Here is a 24,110-nt window from a genome sequence, read left to right on the forward strand (position 1 = left end):
AAACTTAATAAAATTAACCATTTGAAAATTGGCAGGAGAGAACCTGGAACACATTTTCTGAGAAGAATGGAAGAAATCAGCTGAAACTTAAAGGTGCTGAGTCACCCCTGCAACCAAAGCAAAACCCACTGAGATGCGAGACATTCTGCACTGCAAAGAGTTGGGAGCAACCTTGAAAACTCCAGAGTGTGCTGGAAGAGTAATACTCTAAAAACATCACAATCTATGCTAGTTGGTGAGAGCAGTGAACAGAGGAAATGCATTTAAAAAATGGAGGGAAAGGGAAATGACAAAAAAAGGCATTGATCTCAATAGCTGAAGAGTGAGATTAATTTGATTCCTACAGTGTGCAAAAACTGAGTAATAAATTCCCATGTAAAACTTCAAGATTGAAAAAATGGGAGCTAAGATGTAGCGTATGTAACCAAATGAGTGCAGAACTGGTTATATAAGATAAAAGCTTTAGTTTAAAGCACAGTCGTTGGTCTGGAAATGGTTTATTAGGGTCTGCCATGATCAGTCTTGAAATTGATGTACAGTATTTTTCACTAGCAGTACCAGAACTAGGAGTATCCCAAGTGTCACTTGCAGTAGCCTTGCTGACATGGGAGATAACTTTTTAAATTATTAATTATTAATTTTTAATTTATTATAAAAATATTGATTTTTAAATTGTTTAAATTATTTTTACTAATATCATAATATAGCACTGAGGGAGGGTGCTTTCTGCTTCCCAGGGTAAAAGTTATTTTTGCAGGGGAATACAACTCATTAAGAGCAAGCTCATCTTCCATATGTAGAAGGATTAATTTAACTGGTGCTTTACACAGGTGATACGACAGTGACAACCTGCTCACCACAAACCCAAATGATCCCCTTACACTGCAAAACAAAGCCCAAGAGTAAGAACAGTTACTTCAAGTGCAAAAGAGAAATAACCACTTAAATGGATGCATAGAGCCATGGGGGAACACTGCTAGGAATTAATTACAAGGCTTTCAGTCAGGAGAAGCTACAGTTCTGAAATATTCTGACACAGGTAACAAACTGCCAACAGGATTGCAGGGGAACCCAGCACACCAGGTTCAACGATCCAAAATCCCCCTGGATTTCTGGCTGCTACACTTCAACATTTTAACCACAGGAGCAGGATCTGGGAAAACAAACACTTTTATAAAATACTTACCAGAACAATCCAGAAAAACTCTGACAGATATAATATACAAATATTAACTTAAGAGCATTAATTTTTTCCCAGGGAAGGATACAGCATTGATGTAGCACCAGTTTCCTTTGTTGATCAGCCCTCGGGGTTGCAAAGACACTGGTTTATGTATTAGTCTTACATTTTCCAGTATTTCTGCAGAATGAGAAACGGTAAATTGAGCATCAACAAAACTCACGTGGCCATCAAGCAAATATCCGCTGCAGCATTACACAGTAATTCAAATCAATGAACGAGATTCCCAGGAACTTCAGCAAATGATTTTCACTCCATTTAACCACTGCTCACATTCCAAATCAGACGTTATTTCTTCCACTGAAGACATCCCGGGATTCGGATCAGGAGATGCTGGTACAAAACTGATCACTGTCATTCCAAAACAAGACCTACTGATTTGGATGTTTGTTTACCTAAATCCAGATATTTTATTTATATTGCTACATAGATACATACATAGATATAAAATGCCATTAGCTGGAATCACTTGTCACCAGTTTTATGAAGCTTTTCCCACACGTTTCTGCTTTGAAGAGATGAAGCCAACGCAGCGGTCTCAGTTTAGAAGTTTCACCATCCACTGTCTTACAACAAAATCATCTCAGTGCAAACACACAGACAGATGTGCTCTGTTCTTCAGAACAGCCTGTTTTATTTAAGACTTCCAAAATCTACAAGATAACAGCCTTATATAACAGAATTCCTACTCTTTCCTGATTTCAAAGTGTGCAGCAAAGGCCCAAGTTTAAAACTTAGAAACCACTGCACATTAGTCTGTCCCAGTTATGAAACCAAGAGCAACACAGGCAGCTTTTCCAGGAATCCTGACCTGTTATTTAGGTACCTAAATAAGAACTGTTTGAAGAAAATATTGGAGCTCATACGCTTTAAACTTGCAAAATAAGGACAAGATGTATACAAGACAAAATACAAATTGCAAGTAAATATAGCAATTGTATACCGAGGGGGTTATTTATTTTTGTAATAAATGGGAGGGGCTCTATTACCCATAAGCTGGAAGAGTTTGAACTCTTCATTAAAGGACTAAACAGATAAAATGACATGACATAGGTACAAAAACAGAAGTACAAAGCTGTAACTAAGCAGAGGAGGTGGCAGAACTGCAAACAAAATCCACGTCGTTCTACTTCCAAGCTATCTCCCTATCTATAAGATCATATTTCCTACAGGTAACGCCAGTTCTAACCAAATAGAAGTGACAAAAAAATAGAGAATTTTAAGTTCAGTTGTCTATTACATCAAGAACATGCCATCTGAAAGAGCAGACCGCAAAGAAATGTAAAATGGAAGATGCAGCACAGATGCAGAAGATTCTTTTCTATGAGGGCTAAAATATGTTATTAAATTACTGCTAAAGTACTTCAGAATGTATTGTTAGAGCAGCAACATTTGAACTGTGTTCACACATACAGTATTAACTCATCACTGTTGAAAATAAGGATAAAAGTAATGGGAAAGTTTCTGTTTTTCGTGTCTATCAATAACTTTTTACATTAACTCTTTTCTTCTCTATTTTTGCATCATGCTAAATAAAGATATTATTAGGACCTTTAGCATCCTCTTGTGGTCACAAAGCTGCTTTGTGGACAGGCTCCAGTGCAATTCCTGGGAGTTTTGCTTCTTTTAACAAAGGCTTGGGTTTGTGTACAGCAATTACATTCAGTAGCACATTTCCAATCTACATCAAACATTTACACGGTAACAACTTTTACAAGAGTATCAGAAGAAAAATACACTTACAACCATGAGAAAATCTTAAAAGTTCAAAACCTGTTGGAAAGCTCTTGTCATTACCCAGAAAACTCATTTCTTTTGGAGGGTGCTGACTTGTGAAATGAGGCAATATTTAGATATTTCTGTCGGTAAACAGAAAGCATTCTGCTAAAGTTCATTCACTGGGTTCTGTTATTACAAATATCTCTCAATTTTTTTTTTAAAAAGGTGGTTTCCTAATCAAAGCAAGTCCAAAATTTAATGAGAGAAGCCCTGTGGATACGGTGTCCATGCTGAAGAGATAAAGGTGGTTACAAGTTAGGAACTGAACACTTGGCTTAAGGCCCTGATTTAAAGAACATTGTGTCTGTCACTCAGATCTTTCCTCAAATCTGGGCAGTGACTGAAAAATCCCAGGACAACACTGCTGGGATGACTCTAAACTAAAACATTTCTGTAAGAATGCAGTTTGAATGTGCAAGAGGCTGCATTTCTGAGGTTTATAAACCACCCCCAGACCCTGGACGTCTCCACAACTCCTTGCTCTAAGCTTTTACCCACCTTTACAATGAGAAAAAAATCTTCTACTATGTAACACTGAAACACCTTTCTTACAATCTGAACTTATTTTTTGTTAATCACTAGTCTTGGCAGAACTGTGAGTTGCCACCTTCCTTATGAATTTGTTTTGTGCATTTTGATTTACATCCATGGTCACTCCAACAAAATCATCTGACACAAATTAAATCCAAATTTTCCATATTTGCCCACATGGTGTTTAAATCTTACTTCCATTTTTGCTGCTGCACAGTGAAATTTTCCTTCAGAAGGAATGCCCAAAGACTGCCATTGCATCAAGTCCTTAACAGCAGAATTAAGTTATCTTCCATGTTTTCCATGTAAATTGTTATTAACACACACTGGGAAAAAAAACAACAAACTTTGTCTTCTTCAGCAGTACTAAAGACACCCATCAACTCCCTAAAACTCCCAGATCCTTTTCTCTAATACTTCTACAATTAGTTTGTCACATTGTACTTGCATTTGGTTTCTGTTCTGCTGTATCCTTCCATACTTGAATTTACTGGATTCCCTTCCTTCTAATTTAAAATCATTCCGGATTTAGTCAGATCTTAAATGTTTCTGTTCTTCGATTCATCTGAAATCCTGCCTGCTGTAAACAGATTTTATGGGCACTGTTACCTCCATCATCCACAGTGAAAACACTGCAAGAGAACAGGATTCAGAAAATGGTTTTAGATTCTTTCTCTGCAATTCTTCCTAAGATTACCAAGAACAGTTAAAAGACTACTCAGAGAATTGACAGTTTTCCAAACACTTATTTCTTAGCTTATTTACAGCATTACATAAGGCATTATTAATTATCAGGTTATAATTGTAGGGGACCAACTGTGAAATGTGGCAAGTAAAGCCTTGAAGAGTCTTATTTTTTACCAATACCATTTATAACCTTACTATCCCTTAGATATTCATTATTAAATGTTTGTTCTAGCATCTAAATTAGGCTGTGGTGCATAATTACTACAGTTGCCCCTTTCTAAACACACAAGTGCAGCAGCTGCACAGCTGATACATCTTGGACACTTGTTAAAATTAAGTCTTCAGTATTTCTCATCAAGATTAACATGAAATCTGTCTGTTCTATTTATTTTCTAGTCCTGGTCACCTCCTCACCTTGTGTAGCTTGTGTCTAAATTTGAGGCCAAAGAAACGACAGATCTCTGCAGGCTGAATCAAGCAGCATTACATTATCTTCAAGGTGGCTGTGAATCGTTAACCTCTCTCTGTTGAAATTTGTCCCTGGAAAAGCAACTTCCCCTCTTGTGTGCTGAGCACCTGTTCTAAATAAAAGCTGTACAGAAGGACCTCAGCACTCCAACACTGGGTTGTTTGTTAATTTGATTTATTAATTTTGCCTGTTAACTCAAGATACTGCAGGTGTAGAGTTTACCTGTGTCCAGCACCCAACGGCACTTGGGGTCAAAAATTCATTCCCATTGGCATGAGTTGAAGCTGCTGAATTCCCAGCAAATCCACGAGGATGATCTCAACTCAGGCACAGAGAAAACAAGGCACCCACCAGCAGCTCTCTCTGACAAACACACAGACCTCTATGTACCCTCACACAGTGATGCTCACCAAGGCAGGAGATTTGGAATTAAATATGTACTGAACAGAGCGAACGACCTGTCTGGAAATCACGAACTGGAACTCCTGTGACACATTTTTGAGTGTGGGTGTATGAACAAAGCACTCAGGTACCTGCTTTCCAAACAGGACAGAGAACACTCAAGTACATATAAAGAAAATAAAGAAAAACACCTTTTTGCACACAGCAAAGCACTGATTACATGGCATTCAGACCTTCAAGTGAACATTTTACACTGAAAGCAGCAGCATCTGAATTACAGGAATTGCAGCATTAGCTCCTACCTAAATCAGCTACAATGAGCAGATGAATTCCTTTTATCTATACTCAGATTATTCCTCTGCCCAAACAGCAAGCTAATAGTGAAGGTGCAGAAGAAAATGGGATAAAAGTTACATTTGTGTTTTACTGCATTGAAGACAAAATAAAAAGCTCTGCTCCCACCTGGTGGCAAAAAGTAGTACAGAAACAGCGAAAGTCTAGAAAGTTAACTTAGAACTGGAACAACCTGGACAAGATAATAAATCTTTTCCATTTATAATGGCAAGCAATCCTAGCTTTATGACTGTCACAAAATAGTTTTAAGTTAAAAATCATTACCAAATGATAGATTGAGATTTTAAGACAACATTCTTCATATGGGTTCATACAGACTGTAATCACCTGCTTTTATATATATATATATATTAATACAGTGTTTGTGACACCTAAGTGGAAAACACTCTGAAATATTAATTATTCTGACAGCTTTTCTCTCAACAGACAATTCTGAGTAATGAAACCATTGCTGAGCAAGGAGGGAAGGAGAGGCAGCACACACTTCTGGGCACTCTGAACATCATCTCCAGGTCTGTTAAGAGTGGAAATCTGACTTGAAGCTGTCACATTGAAAACAGCACTGTACTTGTAAATTAGCTTGTAGCATGAACAGCAGGATTCTGCACAAGCCTTCTCACACATGGACCACTTCACAGATTTAAAATAATTACTTTGGTTCAAACACTCATGAGTCAGTGACACAAAATGCACCCAACTGGGAGAACTTAACAGTTTCTGGCTGAATCTGTACAAACAACCTCCTGCACTTTCTAGCATTTCCCATTAGGAAAAATATGACAGGACCAGGAATCAAAGCCTTTGCATCACTCATTCCCTGTCCTGATGTCCCCTCTGGACAACCCCTTAGGGTAATTCCTCAACTGGCAATAGCTAGCACTGGTTATGGATAAAGCAATACTGTTTGTAATGGTTAAAGATAATGCTAAAATTGGAAGGACAGACCTCTCAAACAGCATCTTCGTAAATATGGTATTTCCTGAATAGAAATTTCTGAAGCAAGACCTATGTAGACATTACACTTCAACTGCTGTTTAGTGCCCAGGAATTTCAGCTACTTTGGTATAAAAATAGTAACACTCTTCCTGTAATGGAATACACTGCAAAACTGTAAATACTGGATAATATAACACACCATTTTCAGAACAAACCTTTCTAACATATTCTCCTTTTTATAACAGCACAGAGCTGAACACAACCAGCCTATTTCAAACCACAGATCACTTGCACAGACTGTCTGACAAGTTGTTTGACAAGCAGCAGTAGTTTCACCGTATCTGGGATAATGACATGGCAATGCCTGGTTGGAATGTTTACTCAGGGGGATACAAATTGGCTTATTCAAATGACATCCTTCATGCAGTGTTTGAACAGTCGGCTCATTTACCAGAGGAATGTTCTCTATCAATATTGCACACTCCTGTTTACAAGCAGAGTTAATACCCTTCCAGTGTAACATCCACTCGTGTGTATTAACTATACCTGCAATCTTTATGGCTACAGGATCCTCTGAAACTGGAACAGGTCCCTCTTTGACTTCAACCTGTTTTTCAGGGACCAGAGGAGATGTGGCAGGAGGGGTATACTTAGTCTCAACATAGACCACAGATGTGGAAGCAGAGGGCTTGGAATTGTGAAAAAGACTAGCCCACGATTTTGCAGGCTGATTAACAGGGACTGATCCTGCAAGCGGGACCGTTGCCTCAGTAGTAGGTGAAGCTTCCTCAGGCTTAGCTTGGTCTGAGTCAGTGCTTTCCACAGTGTGCAATTCTACCCCATTGGCAGCTGTGTCCTCACCAGAGGATTCAAGTGTTTGTCCATTAGTAACGCCAAGAGTTTCAGTAGTATCAGTACCAGCATAAGACTGTACAACAGCTGTCCTTAGGGGGCTATCTCTGATGGCCTCTGAGGGGAGGCAAAACTGTTCAGAATTAGGAAGGCGGCATACCTCGGGCTGCCCGGCAGTCCTGCCGGGGGCTGCGGCGCCGGGCTCGGCACACGCAGCTCCGGCCAGGAAGTCCACAGAGCTGGCGGGGCTGCTGCAAGTCCTCGGCGTGGCCAGGGAGGGGAGGTCTCCTGCCAGCTCCGTGTCCTCCGTGCTCAGGCTGTTGAGTCCGGCAGCCGTGGCGTGGCCGTTCACCAGCGCCTCCGGGGCAGCCACGCCGTCAGGAACATCTTCCAAGTAACTGTAGTATCCAGGGGGTCTTTTTTTCTTCTTTTTCCGCTCCCTCTGCCCAAGGCCTCCAGCCAAGCTGTCGTTTTCAGCGTTGGAGCCGCTGTCCAGAGCCAGGGTGGGGTCACTGAACTGGCAGTCAATGGAGTTGTAGTTTGTGTCGCTGAGAGCATCATCTGGAGTTTTCTGAGCAGGTGCACAACTGAGAATGAATTCTGGAGCCTGAGGATTCAGAGTACTTGAAATACTGTAGTCGGTGTTATTTAGGACAGATGACTGAGTCTCAATAACTTCATTAACACCAAATTCAATTCTCTGATACTCTTCCCCTGGACAAGAGAAAGCAAATCTGTTAAGAGAATCACACTGAATCAAAAAGCTACAAAAACAAGGAAAAAACCTCCCTATTTTCCTGTAACTCCAAAAACAAACTACATTTCCCCAAACAAAAGTAATTCTCATTCTCAATCATGAAGGCTTTCGTAAGATCATTTTCTTAAAGATTCAGGTTTTCTTAACTGGAGTTATGTAATTTCCAAATCACTGCACAGCTCCTGCACATAACCCCTATTAAAGTCACCTCTTAAGGAAAACTATTAAAGTCCAATGACTATAGGAATAATCTGCAATAAATTAATTATTGGATAATTGCCTATAAAATATGGTGTAATACTTTACTCCATGCTTTTTCTCAAGCCAGTCTGTTCAACTGACAATGACAAAATCTAAGCCTTTGCCTTTTTAACTTTTCCCCATCTGGGGTTTGGTTCTTGAGGGGCTGGGTTTGGTTTTCCTGGTGTGATTTATCACAATCAAAGATTTATCACAATCCTTAATAACAGAAAAATATTTTCATTAATTGCCTGGAACACTGCAATTAAAGCTTTTGTGGAACACTGCAATTAAAGCTTTTGAACCTCTAGGCTCACTGATAACTTCTTTAATTTTATCACAATTGGATTTGTTACTATGTAAGAGTAATGATATATACAAGTCCAGGATTTTATGACATGAAATACAACAGATACTCCTCAACATAATATCAACATTCAACTTGTATATAGGAGTTGTATTGAAAAAATATGAACAGGTTTTTTTGTTTTATTGATTTATTTATTTGCCTTGGAACTAAAGAAACACTAAGAAATATTCTCATGGCATGCTGCAGTATCACAAAATATTTTCAGTCACCAAGTTCTGCCATTTCATGGAATTTGTTATAATGTATGTGTGCTAACTGGTAACACTGAATACTTCAGCTACAACTATTTCTGTAACTATCAAAGATAGAAAATTAATGAAACAGTTTCAGGAATTTTGAAGGTAAGTTGACATTTTAAAGCTCTGTAGGTCTTTATGGTATCTATGTTACTGTTTCAAAGATATTACATTTTAGTATTTTGTGTTTCCTCAACAATGGGGGCTGAAACACGCATTGCCAATTTTTAAGACTTGCTGCAGAACCAAACAACATTAGATATTAATTCCAAAGGAATGTAAGTGGATACACCACTAAACTTTTAAGACTTTGTGCAACTTACATTATGTATGACATGCCAACAAATGAATATTTTCAAGTACACCACAGACTCACTAAAATGAGGTGGATTTTTTTTTAAACACAACAAAAAGCAACCAACAGGTCCCAGAAAAGAAGTTATTCATTCACACATCTAAGGAAATAATCCTATGGGAAAACAATCTAGTGGAGGATATTTTGATATACGACTGTCAATGGAAGAGAGTTCTGCAACTCTCTGGATACTTTCTAGAAAAGTCTGCTAACAAATATTTTAGTTTTAAAAAATGTGACAGGAACAAGAATCTGTATTTTTTAATATCAAATGAAGAGTAACAAACATTCAACATGTGTTGAGGTCTGACTTACCCATGCGATACCAACATATTATGATTTAAGAACAAATTATAAAGATGTTAATTGCTTTTCTGCTTTAATCTATTAACCTGACTAAACGAGAAGCAGACACGTCACATACCAACTTCAATCTTGTTGCCAGTCAGACTAAAGGAGACTTTTTGAAAACAAAAAAGGGTAAAAATTCCACACATATCTGGATTCTCTAAATCATCTTAAGAAGAGAGTGAATTTCAAATTTCTAATTTTTTTCCCTCTCCCTGTGAGAAAGCAAGTTTAACACCCTCTCTGTCATTCACCAACCACTTCTGCAATCACTGACAAGCCATCACCACCCAGAAGAGAGGGCTGAAGTTTCTTTTTTAAAAAATCAGCAGCCTGGAGCCAGGGAGGGGGGAAGCTGTGCCTGATCTGCACTGAAGAGGGAAGGGCTGGGAGAGCTCAGGCAGCACCTCCTGTTCCAGGGGCTGTCAATGCCACAGAGCCTGAGCTGGCTGTGCACACACAGCTCCAAACCAGCCACAGCTTTCTCTGCTTGCAAATGCAAAGTTTTGGGGGATTTAAGGGATATAAAACCACAACAAAACCATTCCTCATTAGTTCATCTGTTTATGGAGTGACTCCTTAGCTCAAGCATGAACCAAGAGCTGGTTCTTTCTACCCTTTGTTACAACAGCACAAAGCACAGGCAACAACTGGTAACACCCAATATTCCTCCTGCCTTGATACAAATGAATTATTGGGCACATTTCAAGTCTTACCACTTCAAATAATCCAGGACTACTTCTTTTCCAAAATCCATGTTAAAAAATGCAATAACTGCTTCAAAACAAAGAATGTGGTTTCCCTTCATGGGCGAGCCAAGTCTATCACAGCCCAAAGTACAAGCTGTCACGTCTGTACCCCTGTCCTGCTCCTCTCTCCCCAGCAAGCTCCCAGCACTTGTGTGACCCAAAGCTAACCTAGCAAAAAACATCATCTAAGGGAGCATTTTTTCTAGTTTTGGTGAATTTATCAGTTTATTGTACACTAAACAATCACAAGAGCCCACTCAGGGCTAGTGGGGAGCAGAAAACAGAACAAATCCCTCACAGTTATGGCACAATGAACGATGTAGGCTGAAACCTTGCCAAGAGCATAACTGATGTTGTAGCATTTAACACACAAATTAGGAAGTTACAGCTGAGCAATTAATCTTTGCACCTTACAGCAGGATTAGAATAATAAATAACAGTAGCTACTGCATAGTTAGTCTATGGAATGACTGGCAGAAGCTCATTTGCTGTAAGATTGTCAAGTTCATTTGAGAAAAATAAGAGGAAATTTTTTTTCCTTATTTGTTTTGACTTTCCACTTTGCTTCAGGGCATCTTTGTTTCAACCTAGTTCACAGCTCTATTTCTGAATGGACTGAAACAGATCTCTCTGCCGTGAACAACACAGCACACATATTGAAACAAGCACCGACAGATGCTCCAAGGACAGTCTATGTACAACCCCAGAATCTGTGAATGCACAGTACTAATTAGTGTGAACAGAGTTCTGCATATTAGAGCTTAAGCCATGATTTGATTACTCCTAGTAGGTATTAACAGATATTCTAATTCTGTAATGAAGTTAAACACTGAAGATAAGTATGGAAAAAAATGAAGACTATGGGGAATGGTAACATGGTAAGGGTGTGTCATCATTTATAAATATAAATATTCTGCATAAACAAGCATTCCAGTTTAGTTTGCACAGCTTCCTATGCAGCCATCACAGTGATAATGTGCATGCACAGTACAGTGCAAGCTTGTTAAAGACATTTTTCAAGCAAAACCTAATTTGCTGTCATTACCTAATCTCAGGGCTGGGAGGGGCTCTCTCAAGGTCTAGGAATGATCTGAAAGACATTTGTACAAACCAACTTTCTGTATGGCTTGTGAACGTTAAAATCTCAGTCTGAAAGAACAAAACTTGAATCCAGTTAGACAAAGCAATATGTGACTAGATGCCCCTGTCACCAACAGACAATTCACACCATATGGGCTTTTTAAAGACCCTTTCTAACTCCTACTTAAAACTACTCAGGATCCTAAAACTAGTCTTGTACTAAATAAAACTCCTGAATTGTCAGAAGTGCTGCTGATCTGCTTTCAAATGGGACCTGTGGTCCCTCTTTCTGACTGCCTATCTTGTTTATCTTTAAATGCAAGGCCAAAGTCTCCAAGCACAATGATCAGGTGTTCTTAAACATTAATGTGTGGTTTGGTCCTCTTTTGACTACTTTTGAGAAATGTTCAGTCAGATACTTGCATGATTTTCTAAGGAGATCTGGAGTCATTTTCATTTACATCTGGGTCTCAGCTTCCTTGCTCTCCTCTGCTTCAAGGAGGAAACAAAAAACTAATTTACCTGCTGCTTAAAATACTGTGACAGTTTGGTTTAAACTATATAGAGGATCCCAGGGCAGCTCCTACCTACCTGTCCATTTCTCATAACTCTGAAGTAAGGTCAGGCTGTAAGAGGTATGAGTTGAGGCAGATGAGACCTGTGAGCATTACAGCTTTAAAAGGGGAAATGTGTAATGTATTTTTACATTGTCACACTTTCATCAAGAGATAAAAAAACCCAAACCAGGATTCTCCAAAAAAAAAAAAAAAAAAAAAAAAAAACCAAGCCAGGCAGAAACAAGAGTCAAAAGGAGCACAGAACAGAGCACTGCTTGCAGAGCAGTCTTGCTGTAACTGTTAGAAAATACTCATGCTGTGGCTCTTCAGCCCCACTCACTTCCACAGCTACATCCTACAGTGTTTCCACAGGACTCTAAGACTGTGGCACAGTCAAGGAGGAGTAAGATGTCCACTGTAATTAGCTGAAGTTCAATGCAGGATTTTCAAAACCTCTCGCAGATATCATTCAGTAAAGGAATTAAAAAAACCAACCTGCTTAATACATCCCTGTGCTGAGCAAGTTCTAACAATTAAAGCGAGGTTACAGTAAATCTCAATAAAGTGTCATAACCTTGAAGTTTAAAAAAAAAAAAATCTTGATTTCTTACCATCATGAAACTTACCTGTGGATTTAATACCACATGAAACTGTTTCATTGTATGGGGGGAGCTGTACAAAAAAGAAATGAAACTTATTTAAAGGCAAAGCAAATCTATGAACATTTGATATCAGTTTCATTTGAAACATCCGAATCCTTTAAAAATAACATCATAATTGAGATTTGATTTTCGGAGAGGATGCCTTGAACTTGTGCTTCTATATTTATCAAATCCCACACTGCCGCTTCAGCTGTCCTTGCAGATTACCACATTGTACTGAAAGATAAAGATTATCTTGGTTACACACTACAGGCTCACCAACCTCTCAAGCAATTCACCTCCCAGCATCAGGATCTTTCTTCATCAACTCACCCCGATTTTAGGAGGAGGAACATATCCTCTTTCTATACAAAAACTGAGGATAGACCAAATTGTGAAATGATGAAACAAACTTTTGCACAGCCAACAATCACACCTAAACCTTTTGACTCTCAACCTGCTCCAGTGCGGTCCTTGAAACGTTTCAGCTAAGGTGGATTCTGGAACACATTGATCAGTCTAAGCATAATGTACTCACAGCACAGAGTTTGTAAATACATCTCGTCCAAACAGTGGCATCACTTTATGGACTCAGGGGTTGACAGAATCCTTGCTATGGTGTAACCACACGTGGGCAATTTCTAACCCCCATCCCCCCCACCTGCCCCTAAACCTCCTCAGCAGCTGAAAGCTTCTCCTGTGCCTGCAGGAACTGGCAGCCATGGCCACACTGCATTCCAGCAGCTCCCTGGAGAACATGGAACTAGTTCTGCAGTGGGAGATGGAACACTGAGGGGACAGTGCAGCTTTACAGTGCTATTCTAAATAGTAATTCAATGGTGTAACAAATAAAGGATTTCTTTATTGAAGTTTTCAGTTCTGTAAAGCTGCAGATACTTACACATTGCCTTCTTAATGCACTGCAGACACCAGTGCATCAGAAGCGGCAAGAAAAATGTTCCTGAAATTCCACTGAAAAAGCACACATGCTGTAAATCCATGAGGTTTATGAACCTCAATACATCTTAATATATCATCTTTTCAAGTCAACAATGAGAATCAGTGGGTCAAGCTCCAGAACCTACTATCCATATTAATTTTGAACACAGGCTCAATCTAATTTTAGAGCTCTTAATGTCTATAACAAACAGTTTATGATAAACCTTGCAATTCTTGGTTTTATCCCAATCAAAGACCTTCAGAAAATAGAAAGATTTTTTAAAAAGTAGTCAGCCTCTTGGTCCCCTACATATCTGATTAATCAAAAGCACCTTTGCACAGCTGACTTGTTCTGTACAGCAGGGTCATGTGAACCATCTCAGCCAACAGGTGTAAGACAGAACATGTGTCACAAATGTCACATGTAAAAGGGACATTTTAGACAATCTTTAGCTTTAACTACTCCCTTGGGTCTGTAGTTAAGGGACCTCAGAGGGACACCAGCACATGCCAGGACTGTCCCCAACACGATGTGTGTCAAACACCACTGCAGCATTATCATCTCTGTCTCGTCCTTCTTGAATTTCACCCTGCCTTTTTCAAACCAATTTTTTACACCAATTAGTGCAAAACTAATAAGCATCATTTTTATTTCACCATCCAGGTAATTAAAACGTTGAACTGAACCAGATCAAGGACAAACTTAAGGAACATCGTTTAAGAGCTCTTTGTTTTGACAGCCAACCAGTAAGTGGTACACTGAGACAGAAAATGAAGTCACACTGGTTCAGATGCTGCAGGTTCATACTTAGAGAACAGCTTTGCAGAAGTCAAGATATGATTTTCATCTTCCCCAAGGTGAGTGTTGGAACAGCTGATGGGGGGCACTTCAGGTGACATTTCATGGGATGAAAATGTCCCACTGCTGTGACTGCATTTATGGTGGGAAAACAGCAAGATTATCACAGCTACCAAGTATTACCTAAAGATCTCTTCTGTTTCCCACAGACCAGAGACACAGCTCTCCCCCTAAAAGAGCAGAAATGCTCTTTTTCCTTACTGAACTTCCCTCACTCCCTACCCCACCCCATTCCCTTCGTGCCCTTTCATTGTTCAGCAGTTTATTACACTAATTATCCTTGGAAAATTAAGCTACAGGAAGCTAAGTCACATTAACAATGGTTTGTAAACTGTGACAAAAGGATTTCCCCATCTACAGCTCGAGTGTTAGTTTCCTTTATGTTGAGAGGGCAGGATGGAAGCATGACTGAAATGTTTGAATGGAAATGTCTGGAGGAAATACATGGAAATTGACCCAGAGGAAAATTATTTTTCGAGTCTGGAGATTAGGACAATGGGATAAAACTCTTCCCTACAAAGGAAAATGGTTTCATCATTCTCTACCAAGAACTACAGAGAATAAGAGCCTACAACACTATGTGAGTGCGTCATGAACTCGAACACACAAAGACAACTGTTTCCACTCTGTGGTTCTCTCCATCACTCTGATTAGTTCATTATTGATGCACTTCTCAGACCTCACATACATCCTTCCTTGCGAGCACAGCTCTGAGGCTTAGCAGTGCTTCACCTGGCCAAAATATTAAGAATCCCTGTGCTTCAAAAGGCTCCCAAGACTTAAAAGCCCACTTTACAATCAAGAACTCTGCTGGGCAAGTTCTCAGTATCTACCCCTCAAAAAAACTCCACCAAAGCTGAGGTACAGGGCTGGAAAACTCATTGTCAACATCCTACCACTACTGTCAGCTGCTCCAGCTCTGAAAGATGACAACCAGAAGGTGGAATCATTAATTTATATCTAAAAATTTACTTAATATCCACATACATGGAATGAAGACTACTGAATAATATTTTCAGTTTGTAAATTAGAAAGCCAAGTGAATGATAAAGAAGTATGTGTATTGTTGTATTTCAAATGCACACAAGAGATGGAGCTTTCAAATGTTATTTCTAAAACAAGTTTAAAGTAGATCTTACCTCAACAGAGCATCGTGGAGTCACAAAGAACTGATTAAATTCATCAGGGCTGAACTCCCCAAAAATATACTAAAAATAAAAGAGAAGGATCTTTGTTAAAGGACTATTTATATTCAATACAATTAATAAATTCATATTAAAATCCATTAAGATACTAGAATTTAGAAAGACCCATGTGCTGGGAGTCAGAAACTCTACCTGTTTGCAGCCCAACTCCCATCTTGGTTCCTTCCTACATCTTTAGCAAAGAACTTTAAGCTCTGAAACTGTATACAAAGCATTTTCCTTCAAATTCCCATTGGAGGTGATCACAAACTGCTCCTCATCCTGTGACCAATTTAAAATCATCATGCAGGGTGAGGAGTTGCACCAGTCCGTACAAGCCCCACATAGAGGCTGGTTTGCCTTCTAAAGACACCCCTCACAACAGAAAATAATCCAAGAATTACGTCTTCAGAGTTCTGCTAAACTGATGAGTTACCGTCCCTGAGAGGTCAAGCACAGAACTGAAACTGCCTAGAAACTCTAAATATCATGATTTTGTTATTCCAGGAACTCTCCATAACAAACCTAAGATAAAACATCTTTCCCCATCTTTCTGCAGCTTTTCAGGTATTTTGCATCTAGACACTCTCTGAAAAAAAGTATCTAACAAGACCACAAAGAAAATTACACTAAAGTGAGAGTTTGTATTTAATTTACAGAAAATAAAAGATTCCCAATAAAAAGGCCTGACCTGTTGGCATTTCACAGCACCTGGAAGTTTCTATAAACTTCCACCTCCAGCTGTAATTGACTGAATAGCACCCAAACGTTCAGGGCAGAGATATTAGGACAAAAAGAAGTTGAACAAGGAGCTGAATAAACTGACAAAACAGACAAAGAGGACTGAAAAACGCCACTCTCGGCATGTGGAAGGATATTGACTTTAGGAGTCACTAGTCAGAAGTGCTGTGGATGAAAGCAGGTCAGTCTGGCCCAGAACATCACAGTCCCCACTCCCATTTATCTCCGTGTTCTCCCAAGGTCATTCTGCACAATTCTTTGCTCTCCTCCACCCTCCCACCAGAAAAGCTTTTTCAGCAGAGTTAAGTCTTGCTCGTGGTAAATCCTCAGCTTGGCTGTATCAAGATACAACAAACCAGAGTGGGAGTTGAGCCAGAGAAAAGAATTCCTAAAATCTGGGAAATCATCTCTTCTGAAGCGCAGGCTGCCGCCACACACTGCACACACAATAACCCAATCACGGGACTTTTTTCAGAGTTTTAGGTCGTTTATTGCAATGGAACTTGATGTCTACACGACTCACAGCCATCTACATTCAGAAATTTCGAAGCTTAACTGAAAGCCAAATTCCACAGCAATTACAAACCACAGTTTTCTTACATAAAAAATGATTCATCACACATCACTTTTACATGTGGCAGTGTGTGCCCATTTTAATGGCCTTCAGGGTTTTTACAAACAGCAATGTAATCTAGTTTAGACTACAAACAGCTCTATCAGTCAAAACAAACTGGAACATCTGTGATTCAAAGGGTGAAGAACAGTTAAACATTTAATGCTTCAAAAACTCTTCCCACAGCCAACTGCTGCCCACCAAGGGAGAATTCAACACCCCAAACCCAACAGATCCCTAAATTGTACCCGAGTGGCTTCACAGTTCTTGGCACAGGACTCGGGCTTGGTTTATGCTCTCAATATAACCAAGGCATTTTTATTCAGCAGCACATGAACTAGACCTCATCATATTCCAAAAACAAACCTAAGAAAAATCACTTGCTGACTCATCACTAAATTATGTTTTAAGAGGTATTTTTGATGCAGTCATGCAACAGAACAAAACAATCTCAAGTGTAGTCTATTAAAAGTTACATAAATCCAACCCTAATTCCTTCATGCAATAATATAATACAGTCACTTCATTTAACAACATTTTAAAGCGAAGTATCACAGGCCTGGTACTTCTTTCTGAGGTTCTTTTTTAATGAGGAAACACAAGACAAAAAATTGAACAAAGTGATCATTAACACCACTTTAATGAACTGTTTTAATGGTGTATTCATATAGAGAAATTTGTGTCTTTGCAACTCTTCCTGCATAATTTAAAACAAGACTTTAAATATTTACCAACATCTAGTCCTAGTCAGACTAAAGCTCAAAAAACCCATCCCATCTGGGCTTGAAATAAACTGAATTTTATCTAATTTATTTGTTTTTATTTACCAATGCCTCACACCTTCATTAAGTCACCAGTTAAAAGATCTCTGCACAGTAACTGAGAAAAATACTGTTCCAAAACAAACCTGAGGCCACAGGACCAATGACATTAAACCTGCCCAGTTTAACCAACCTCCTCTGCCTCCAGTCAGCCTCATCTCTCCAGAAATAATTTCTGCAAGCTGGACAGAATTTTCTACCCTTTTCGAGAGACAGCTACGCATTCAAGTGAAAAAGAACTGTGATATCACATCCCTTGGCAAGTATAACAATCCCTACCAAAAAACAAAGGATTCAGAGGGGAAAAAACCAATGTACTTTAAGTAATTTGAAAGACACTGTAACTCCCTGCCTGCTGTCCATCCACCCATCCCATCCATGCATCCAGCCCAAGGAATCAGTGTACCTGGCACTCTACAAGTAACCTGCATAAGAAAATAATTGCTCGAGCTCTTGAAACAGCATCAGCATTACTGCAGTACTTACCCTCCACCATTAATTCAAATTTAGAAGGTTTTCCTGCACCTGAAATGCCCAATAAGCAATTTTAAGCAAGAGAAGACTAGGATTTTATAAAAAGTAGCACACCCTTACAAGAATAACCTCATTATCAGCATGAGCTTTTGGGGTCCCAGCTTGCACCCTCAAAATTACTCCACCTAATCTCAAAATTCCCAAAGTTGCCTTTTTTCTCCAAACTGACAAATAAAATCTAATACTTGGAACATCAAACATTTAATTAAATTACTTACACAACTTACCAAGCTACTCACGACCAGCATTAATTTCTCCCCCACTCTATAAATAACATTTTAACACATGGCAGAGATACATCAGCACGTATCAAAGCTTGGCGAAACCCATTTCAGATGATTTCAATTCCAATTTTAGTATTTTCAAGTGTGCAAGAAACACATACCCATTACAACTACATCAAACTGATGCCTTTAATGCCCAACTAACCTGCCCCACGCTGTCTCAGTCTCTGATCCTGTACGTCACACTACTTTAAGGTCCCAATCAGGGATAACAGACGGACTTCACAAGCTCCAAGGAGAAGTGGGAGTCAGACACAGAAAGCCCAGGGTCAGCCCTGGAGCAGGTGAGAGATTGTGCTGTGCCTGAGATAAGCTGCTTGTCCTGCACCATCACTGCTGTGCCAAGGCAGCAAAAGCCTTTCACCTGCACCAGCAACTGCACAGCTCCCTGAGCAAAGGCTGGGCACTGCACATGAGCACAGAGCTCACCTGGCCCAGGCAGCAACAGCCAGGCCTATTCCTACCAATAACACAGAAACTCAGGGGATCTGGCAACATACAAACACAAAATATTAAAAAACATTATCCATGGAAAGCTGAAAGCTATTTAATTAATAGCTCTCTACAAATTTCTTGTTAAGACAAAATAAAAAAAGAACAAAAATCAAGCTTTCTCCAACACTGTTTAACATTCAATTCCTGATTTCAAAAATTGACTTTGATTTATAGCCTCAAACAAAAACGCAGCTGCTTGAAAAGCATGTTAAACACTAGTCAATGGTGTCAGTGTTCACTCACAGGAGAGCAGGAATAAAGCTTAGGAGATCCAGTCTCACACCAAGACTGAATTTGGAAGAAAATCTGAAAAGAACACTGGGAGAAAGTTTTGAAAATTTCTGAATGTAACAATACCCCCAGACTTACTTTTAAAGATACCTAATCCCTAAGAGGCTTAATTCAGTCCCATCTGCCCTCCCTCTCCTTCTCAAACCCTCTCCACAACCTATGTAAGAGCTGTCTGTCATGGCTCCTGCGAAGGAATCATTCCTCTGGCGTTTTTGGGAGCATGTATTTCACATGCACTCCTCCTCAGATGATTTAACTCTGCAGAGCCATCACTGACCCTGCACTGAGTGTGCTCAAGGGTCCCTTAGGACACCTCAGCCTGGAGAGCTTGATTTCTGTCACAAACTAAGAGCAGTATCAGAACAGTATCAAACAAATCCCAATGACCTTCCACTTGCAACTGTATAAAAAACCAGATGGAAAACAATAACCTCCTCTGGGGGGAGGCAGGGGTGTGTGGAAAGAATGAGGCTTTGTGGAATTCTTGGAAAGAGGGGATACACAGGACAGCTCTACCTCTGCTACCTTTCCACTTCCTTGTCAGTGCTACCAAACTTCTCCTTTGGAATGGAAAAACACCACCAAACCCAAAACATACTGATGGATCTCTTCCACTCTGCAATTCTCAACTGTAACCCAAACTGACCATTTGCCAGAGATGTACAATGTTAACAAACACACTACAATTACCAAGATTTAACTGATGTGAGTAAACACACACCAACATAATAAAATACTTTGCTTACACTGCACAATCAAGTATTTATGTATTTTCCATCCGGTATCTTCCATATTGAGGTTTCATAATCAATCACTTAAAAGAGACAATTATTCACAAGGGCTGCTTTCCACTCTGCTTTTTTAAATACTGGTTTCAACATACACAAGTTCTGAACTTCTGGGAGTTTTCAAATGTGAATCTCTTCTTGCAGATGTCACATGTATGAAACCAAGGATGAAAATAAAACTAACAATGCTTGAATAAACCTTAAAAATGAGGTAGTTTCAGACAGGACATACCTAAAATCTTTCCCTTCGAATACTAACAACCAGCACATTAACTAAAGAAAAAATTGCAAAATTAAACATATTTTATGCAATTCTAAAATGGTATATTTTCTCATGAAGCTGCTGGTGACATGCGTGTTCCAGTACTTCAAGTTTAATTTCTTTGCCTTACTTCCACCTATCAAGGTTTTGCAATTGAAGTTTGGGCACTGAATGTAAAATACTGTCATACAACTCTTGGGACTACAAAAACCCCCAAACAACTAAATTCTTAAAAATAACTGAAAGAACCAGTTAAAACTGTAGCTCTGAACTGCCTCCTGTGTTACTGAAGAGAGGATAACAAAAGAACTGCATCTGTACTCTCTCCTTCCAGTTAAAATTTTAAGACTAGAATATTACACAAATACTCCGCAGATGAGAAAGTTCCTGAAAGTGTAACATATTTGCAATGTATTTTTTCTATAATACAAGTCAGGAATATTGAATGGATGGACTATTAAAGCTGGTGCAGTGTTTCCAACTCACTCCTTAGCCTCTGTCACCAATTTCCATGTTCAGTCTGACATGCTGCAAGGAATCAAGTCCCCTGTATCAAGTCCCTGCTCCCCAACATTAATTCTCTCTACAAAAATACTCATGTTAAACACCTTCCTTAGAGCAAATCCCAAATCCTGCTGATTGTCAGTTGCTGGTGTTTCCAGCCACAACAAAACTTGAATCAGTTTCTAACTTAATCTCTCCAATGTGATTACAGCAGTGTAACATCCAGCTCACTCCAGCAGATTCTACAGCACTTGGAATAAATCATTTCATCAATACCATCCCCTTTACATCTTCAAGGTATTAACTGCAGCTAGATTTTAACACAAATTACAGAAAAGGAATTAACCAAACACATTACACAAAAAATGTTTTCTACTACTCAGGAATGAAAGTAAAAGTACTTTTATATTTGTGTAATAACTGACCAAGCAGCATCTTAACTATACAGATAAAAGCAGCAGCAACAGAACTAATTCCAAGGAGAGGGAAAAAGACCCTAAAGGGTTAAAATACTTGACCTGAAAGCTCTCCCCATGCTGACTGGTTTTTGCTGTGGTCCCCCTAACCACTTTAAAAACTGAATGCTAATGTCACCCCACCGCTTGTAATGAAATCTCCACTGGTGTTCCTGTCTAGCAGCACGAACACTGTCCTAGAGGAATAAAAGGAGGATAAGTACGTGTTCCACAGCTGCTTGTCCTAGAAAAATGGGTAGAAATAGCACTGCTGATGCATCATCATCCTGGGATCACCTGTGCTACAAGAAAGCCAGGAAAATGAAGCGTCAACTTCGGCTTTCAGAAAGCACTAATGCGGCTTTCATCTACCACCCAGCAGCTTCAGATCTTCAGTCAAATTAGTTGAAGCTGCAAATACTCCCACTTCAACTGCTTTTCCATAAAGGAGTTAAAAATACAGCTTTTACAGCTGGATTATTCCTTGCCACCACTAAACGTCTAAGCAGAAGGTCGAACACGCCAAACTAGTTCACATTTGAACTGAAATGATGGAATAGCTGATGCATACCCTAAGCTATACATATATCTATTATATATATAATCTTGCCCACCGAGCTACTCCTACAAAGTGGACTTATTCTTACAGCTCTGGGACAGACTGGAGTAGAGGAGGAAAAGGAAGCATTCAGACTGAAGTGTGTTTTCTGGCAAGGAAAAAAGGGCACATGCATATGACTGCACTCGGGTTTTATTAGCAGAGAAAACACTCTCCCATTAGTCATCCCCGCAGCAAACAAGGCATCGCTTCCTCACCCCTTACTTCTCTCCCAGTATCTCAGGGTTTATCAGCTTTCATATGGAAAATGTAGGAAAAAGCAGCCTTCCCTCAGGTTGTCCTTTCCTCTGAGCTGAAATTCATCAAGTCTTAGTACACAGATGATTACTTAATTGGAGACAACAAGGTTTTACAAACTCCCGAATCTCAAGAAACTTATTACTAAAATGCTTTAAAAAGCACAGACAAAATTGTGAAACGGAGCCCCAACAGCAAACGTGGGGTTTTTTTTTAAGATTTTGAATTTACAACCAGCATCCCATAACCAGGAGCTATGAAAACCACTGGCCATGTATTTACAGTTGTACCACAGCCTAAATAGTAGTATTTTTAGGCAAAGCGTGTCAATATATCCTCCTTAAGAAAAAATAAAGCTAACTTTCATAAACACATATGTATGGAAATGAAGCCGTACTTTAAGGTGGAGCAGTTTCATATCAAAACTTTTAACAGTTGAAAATGAAACAAAACAGAAGCAAACTCTTAGCGAAGCTGCCAGTCCTTTATCAATAGCCTGCAGCTCAAAGCTAGAACATTAACACATCTTCATAGTGCCTGGAAAAAGATCAGAGCTAGGTAAATGTAGGTCACCTAAGCCCATGAGTCAGTGCCAACTCCTCCTGCCCACCATTTAAGCTATCAAAGGCTCAAAAATATAGTGCATGACTGAACCTTCCCTTTTTTTTTTTTCCCCCAGTTCAGGTTTTTTTTGGATGTTATTACAGAATTCTTACAGCTGAAGGAAGTTACAGATTTTCTACACATTTCACATTAATTAATCTGAGGGGTTTTATTCCTTCATGAAAAAAAAAAAAAAGAATTATCATCCTCAAAAAGTCATTTTCTGCTCAGAGGAAAAGCCAGATCTCTGGCTAGTAGGGAAGTACAGTTGTGACTCTTACATTACTGGAAGGACAGGTTTCATGATCAAATGGCCCCTACAGCCTGATGTAATAAAGGAGGCACAACATGGATCTCAGCAGTTTATCCTGAATATTGTAACTCAAATATTCACAAAAGCAGAGCAGGTTGTGCTCTTTTTATCAATTATATAACGTATTTCAAGTCAGAGCAACAAACTGAACAATAACCATACAAAACCCTGCCAAAAGACGAGCCAATTTCTTACACCCAAACAAGTTCTGTTTATGAACACTCCCCATTCTATTTCCAATAATGAGGTGCCTGTTGGCACTCCTCTATTTCAAACAGCAGCTGCCACAAAGTGCATCCAGCCCAAGGAAGTTGTCTATTAAAATGGTCAGTATAGTTAGCAGGGGGGAGAAAAAAGGGAGTGGAAGAATAAAAACCAACCCATCTTACACAGACACCACTGCATTTCTGAGAGAGCTGTTCCAGAAAGTTCCCTTTAGCTGTTCCCTATCTTCCCATATCCAGAACTGCACCAGCAGAAAACCTCTGCTGCTTCACATTTAAGATTTTCCCCAGATGGTATTTTTCTGTTCCACAAAACAACAAAGAAAAAGCCCACCAAAACAGGCACCATCTTATTCTGTAAATAATCACAGCACAAGGAGGGCAATGTAACTGCAGCATTTGTATATGATCATAAAGCAGTGGTCCCTGACAGGAGAACTGTATTCACATTTTCTATACAACTTTTAATTTGCATCCTATGACACACCATCAGGTGTTAAGAAAATGCCTTCCCTGCACCTTCCCCTGGGACCTAAGGTAGGAACATACATGTTGTAAACAAGAGCTACAATGAAGAGCAAGCATTCTGGGACCACAGCAGGAATACCTGGAAAGTGCATTCCAGGCAAGAGCAAGAGGGAAGGTAACTGAATTGTGAGAGGTGATTACATCAACTCTTGGCTCTTTGGAGAGTAAAAGAAGGAATTTCTGACACCTTTCCACCACCACTACAAACCCACAGAACATCTGCCTGTGATAAA

The 24,110-nt window shown here is 39.4% G+C and overlaps 1 protein-coding gene and 1 long non-coding RNA gene across 2 annotated transcripts in view; both read right to left on the minus strand.

Annotated features, from left to right (window-relative positions):
* USP10 (ubiquitin specific peptidase 10) overlaps positions 1 to 24,110 on the minus strand; it is a 47,349-nt gene that overhangs the window by 12,038 nt on the left and 11,201 nt on the right. Inside the window, exons 2-5 of the mRNA XM_032121722.1 lie at positions 15,521 to 15,589; positions 12,569 to 12,614; positions 6,945 to 7,964; positions 1,269 to 1,360 (exon numbers count right to left, since the gene is read on the minus strand). Coding sequence (XP_031977613.1) covers positions 1,269 to 1,360; positions 6,945 to 7,964; positions 12,569 to 12,614; positions 15,521 to 15,589 — 1,227 coding nt within the window. The remainder of the gene's footprint in view (positions 1 to 1,268; positions 1,361 to 6,944; positions 7,965 to 12,568; positions 12,615 to 15,520; positions 15,590 to 24,110) is intronic.
* LOC116449825 lies at positions 1,846 to 6,938 on the minus strand. The gene is made up of 2 exons (XR_004242561.1): positions 4,652 to 6,938; positions 1,846 to 4,182 (listed from the first exon to the last, which is right to left on the minus strand). It is a non-coding gene; the product is annotated as an uncharacterized LOC116449825 (long non-coding RNA).

This window comes from Corvus moneduloides, chromosome 12, assembly GCF_009650955.1.
Source record: "Corvus moneduloides isolate bCorMon1 chromosome 12, bCorMon1.pri, whole genome shotgun sequence".
NCBI lineage: Eukaryota > Metazoa > Chordata > Aves > Passeriformes > Corvidae > Corvus > Corvus moneduloides.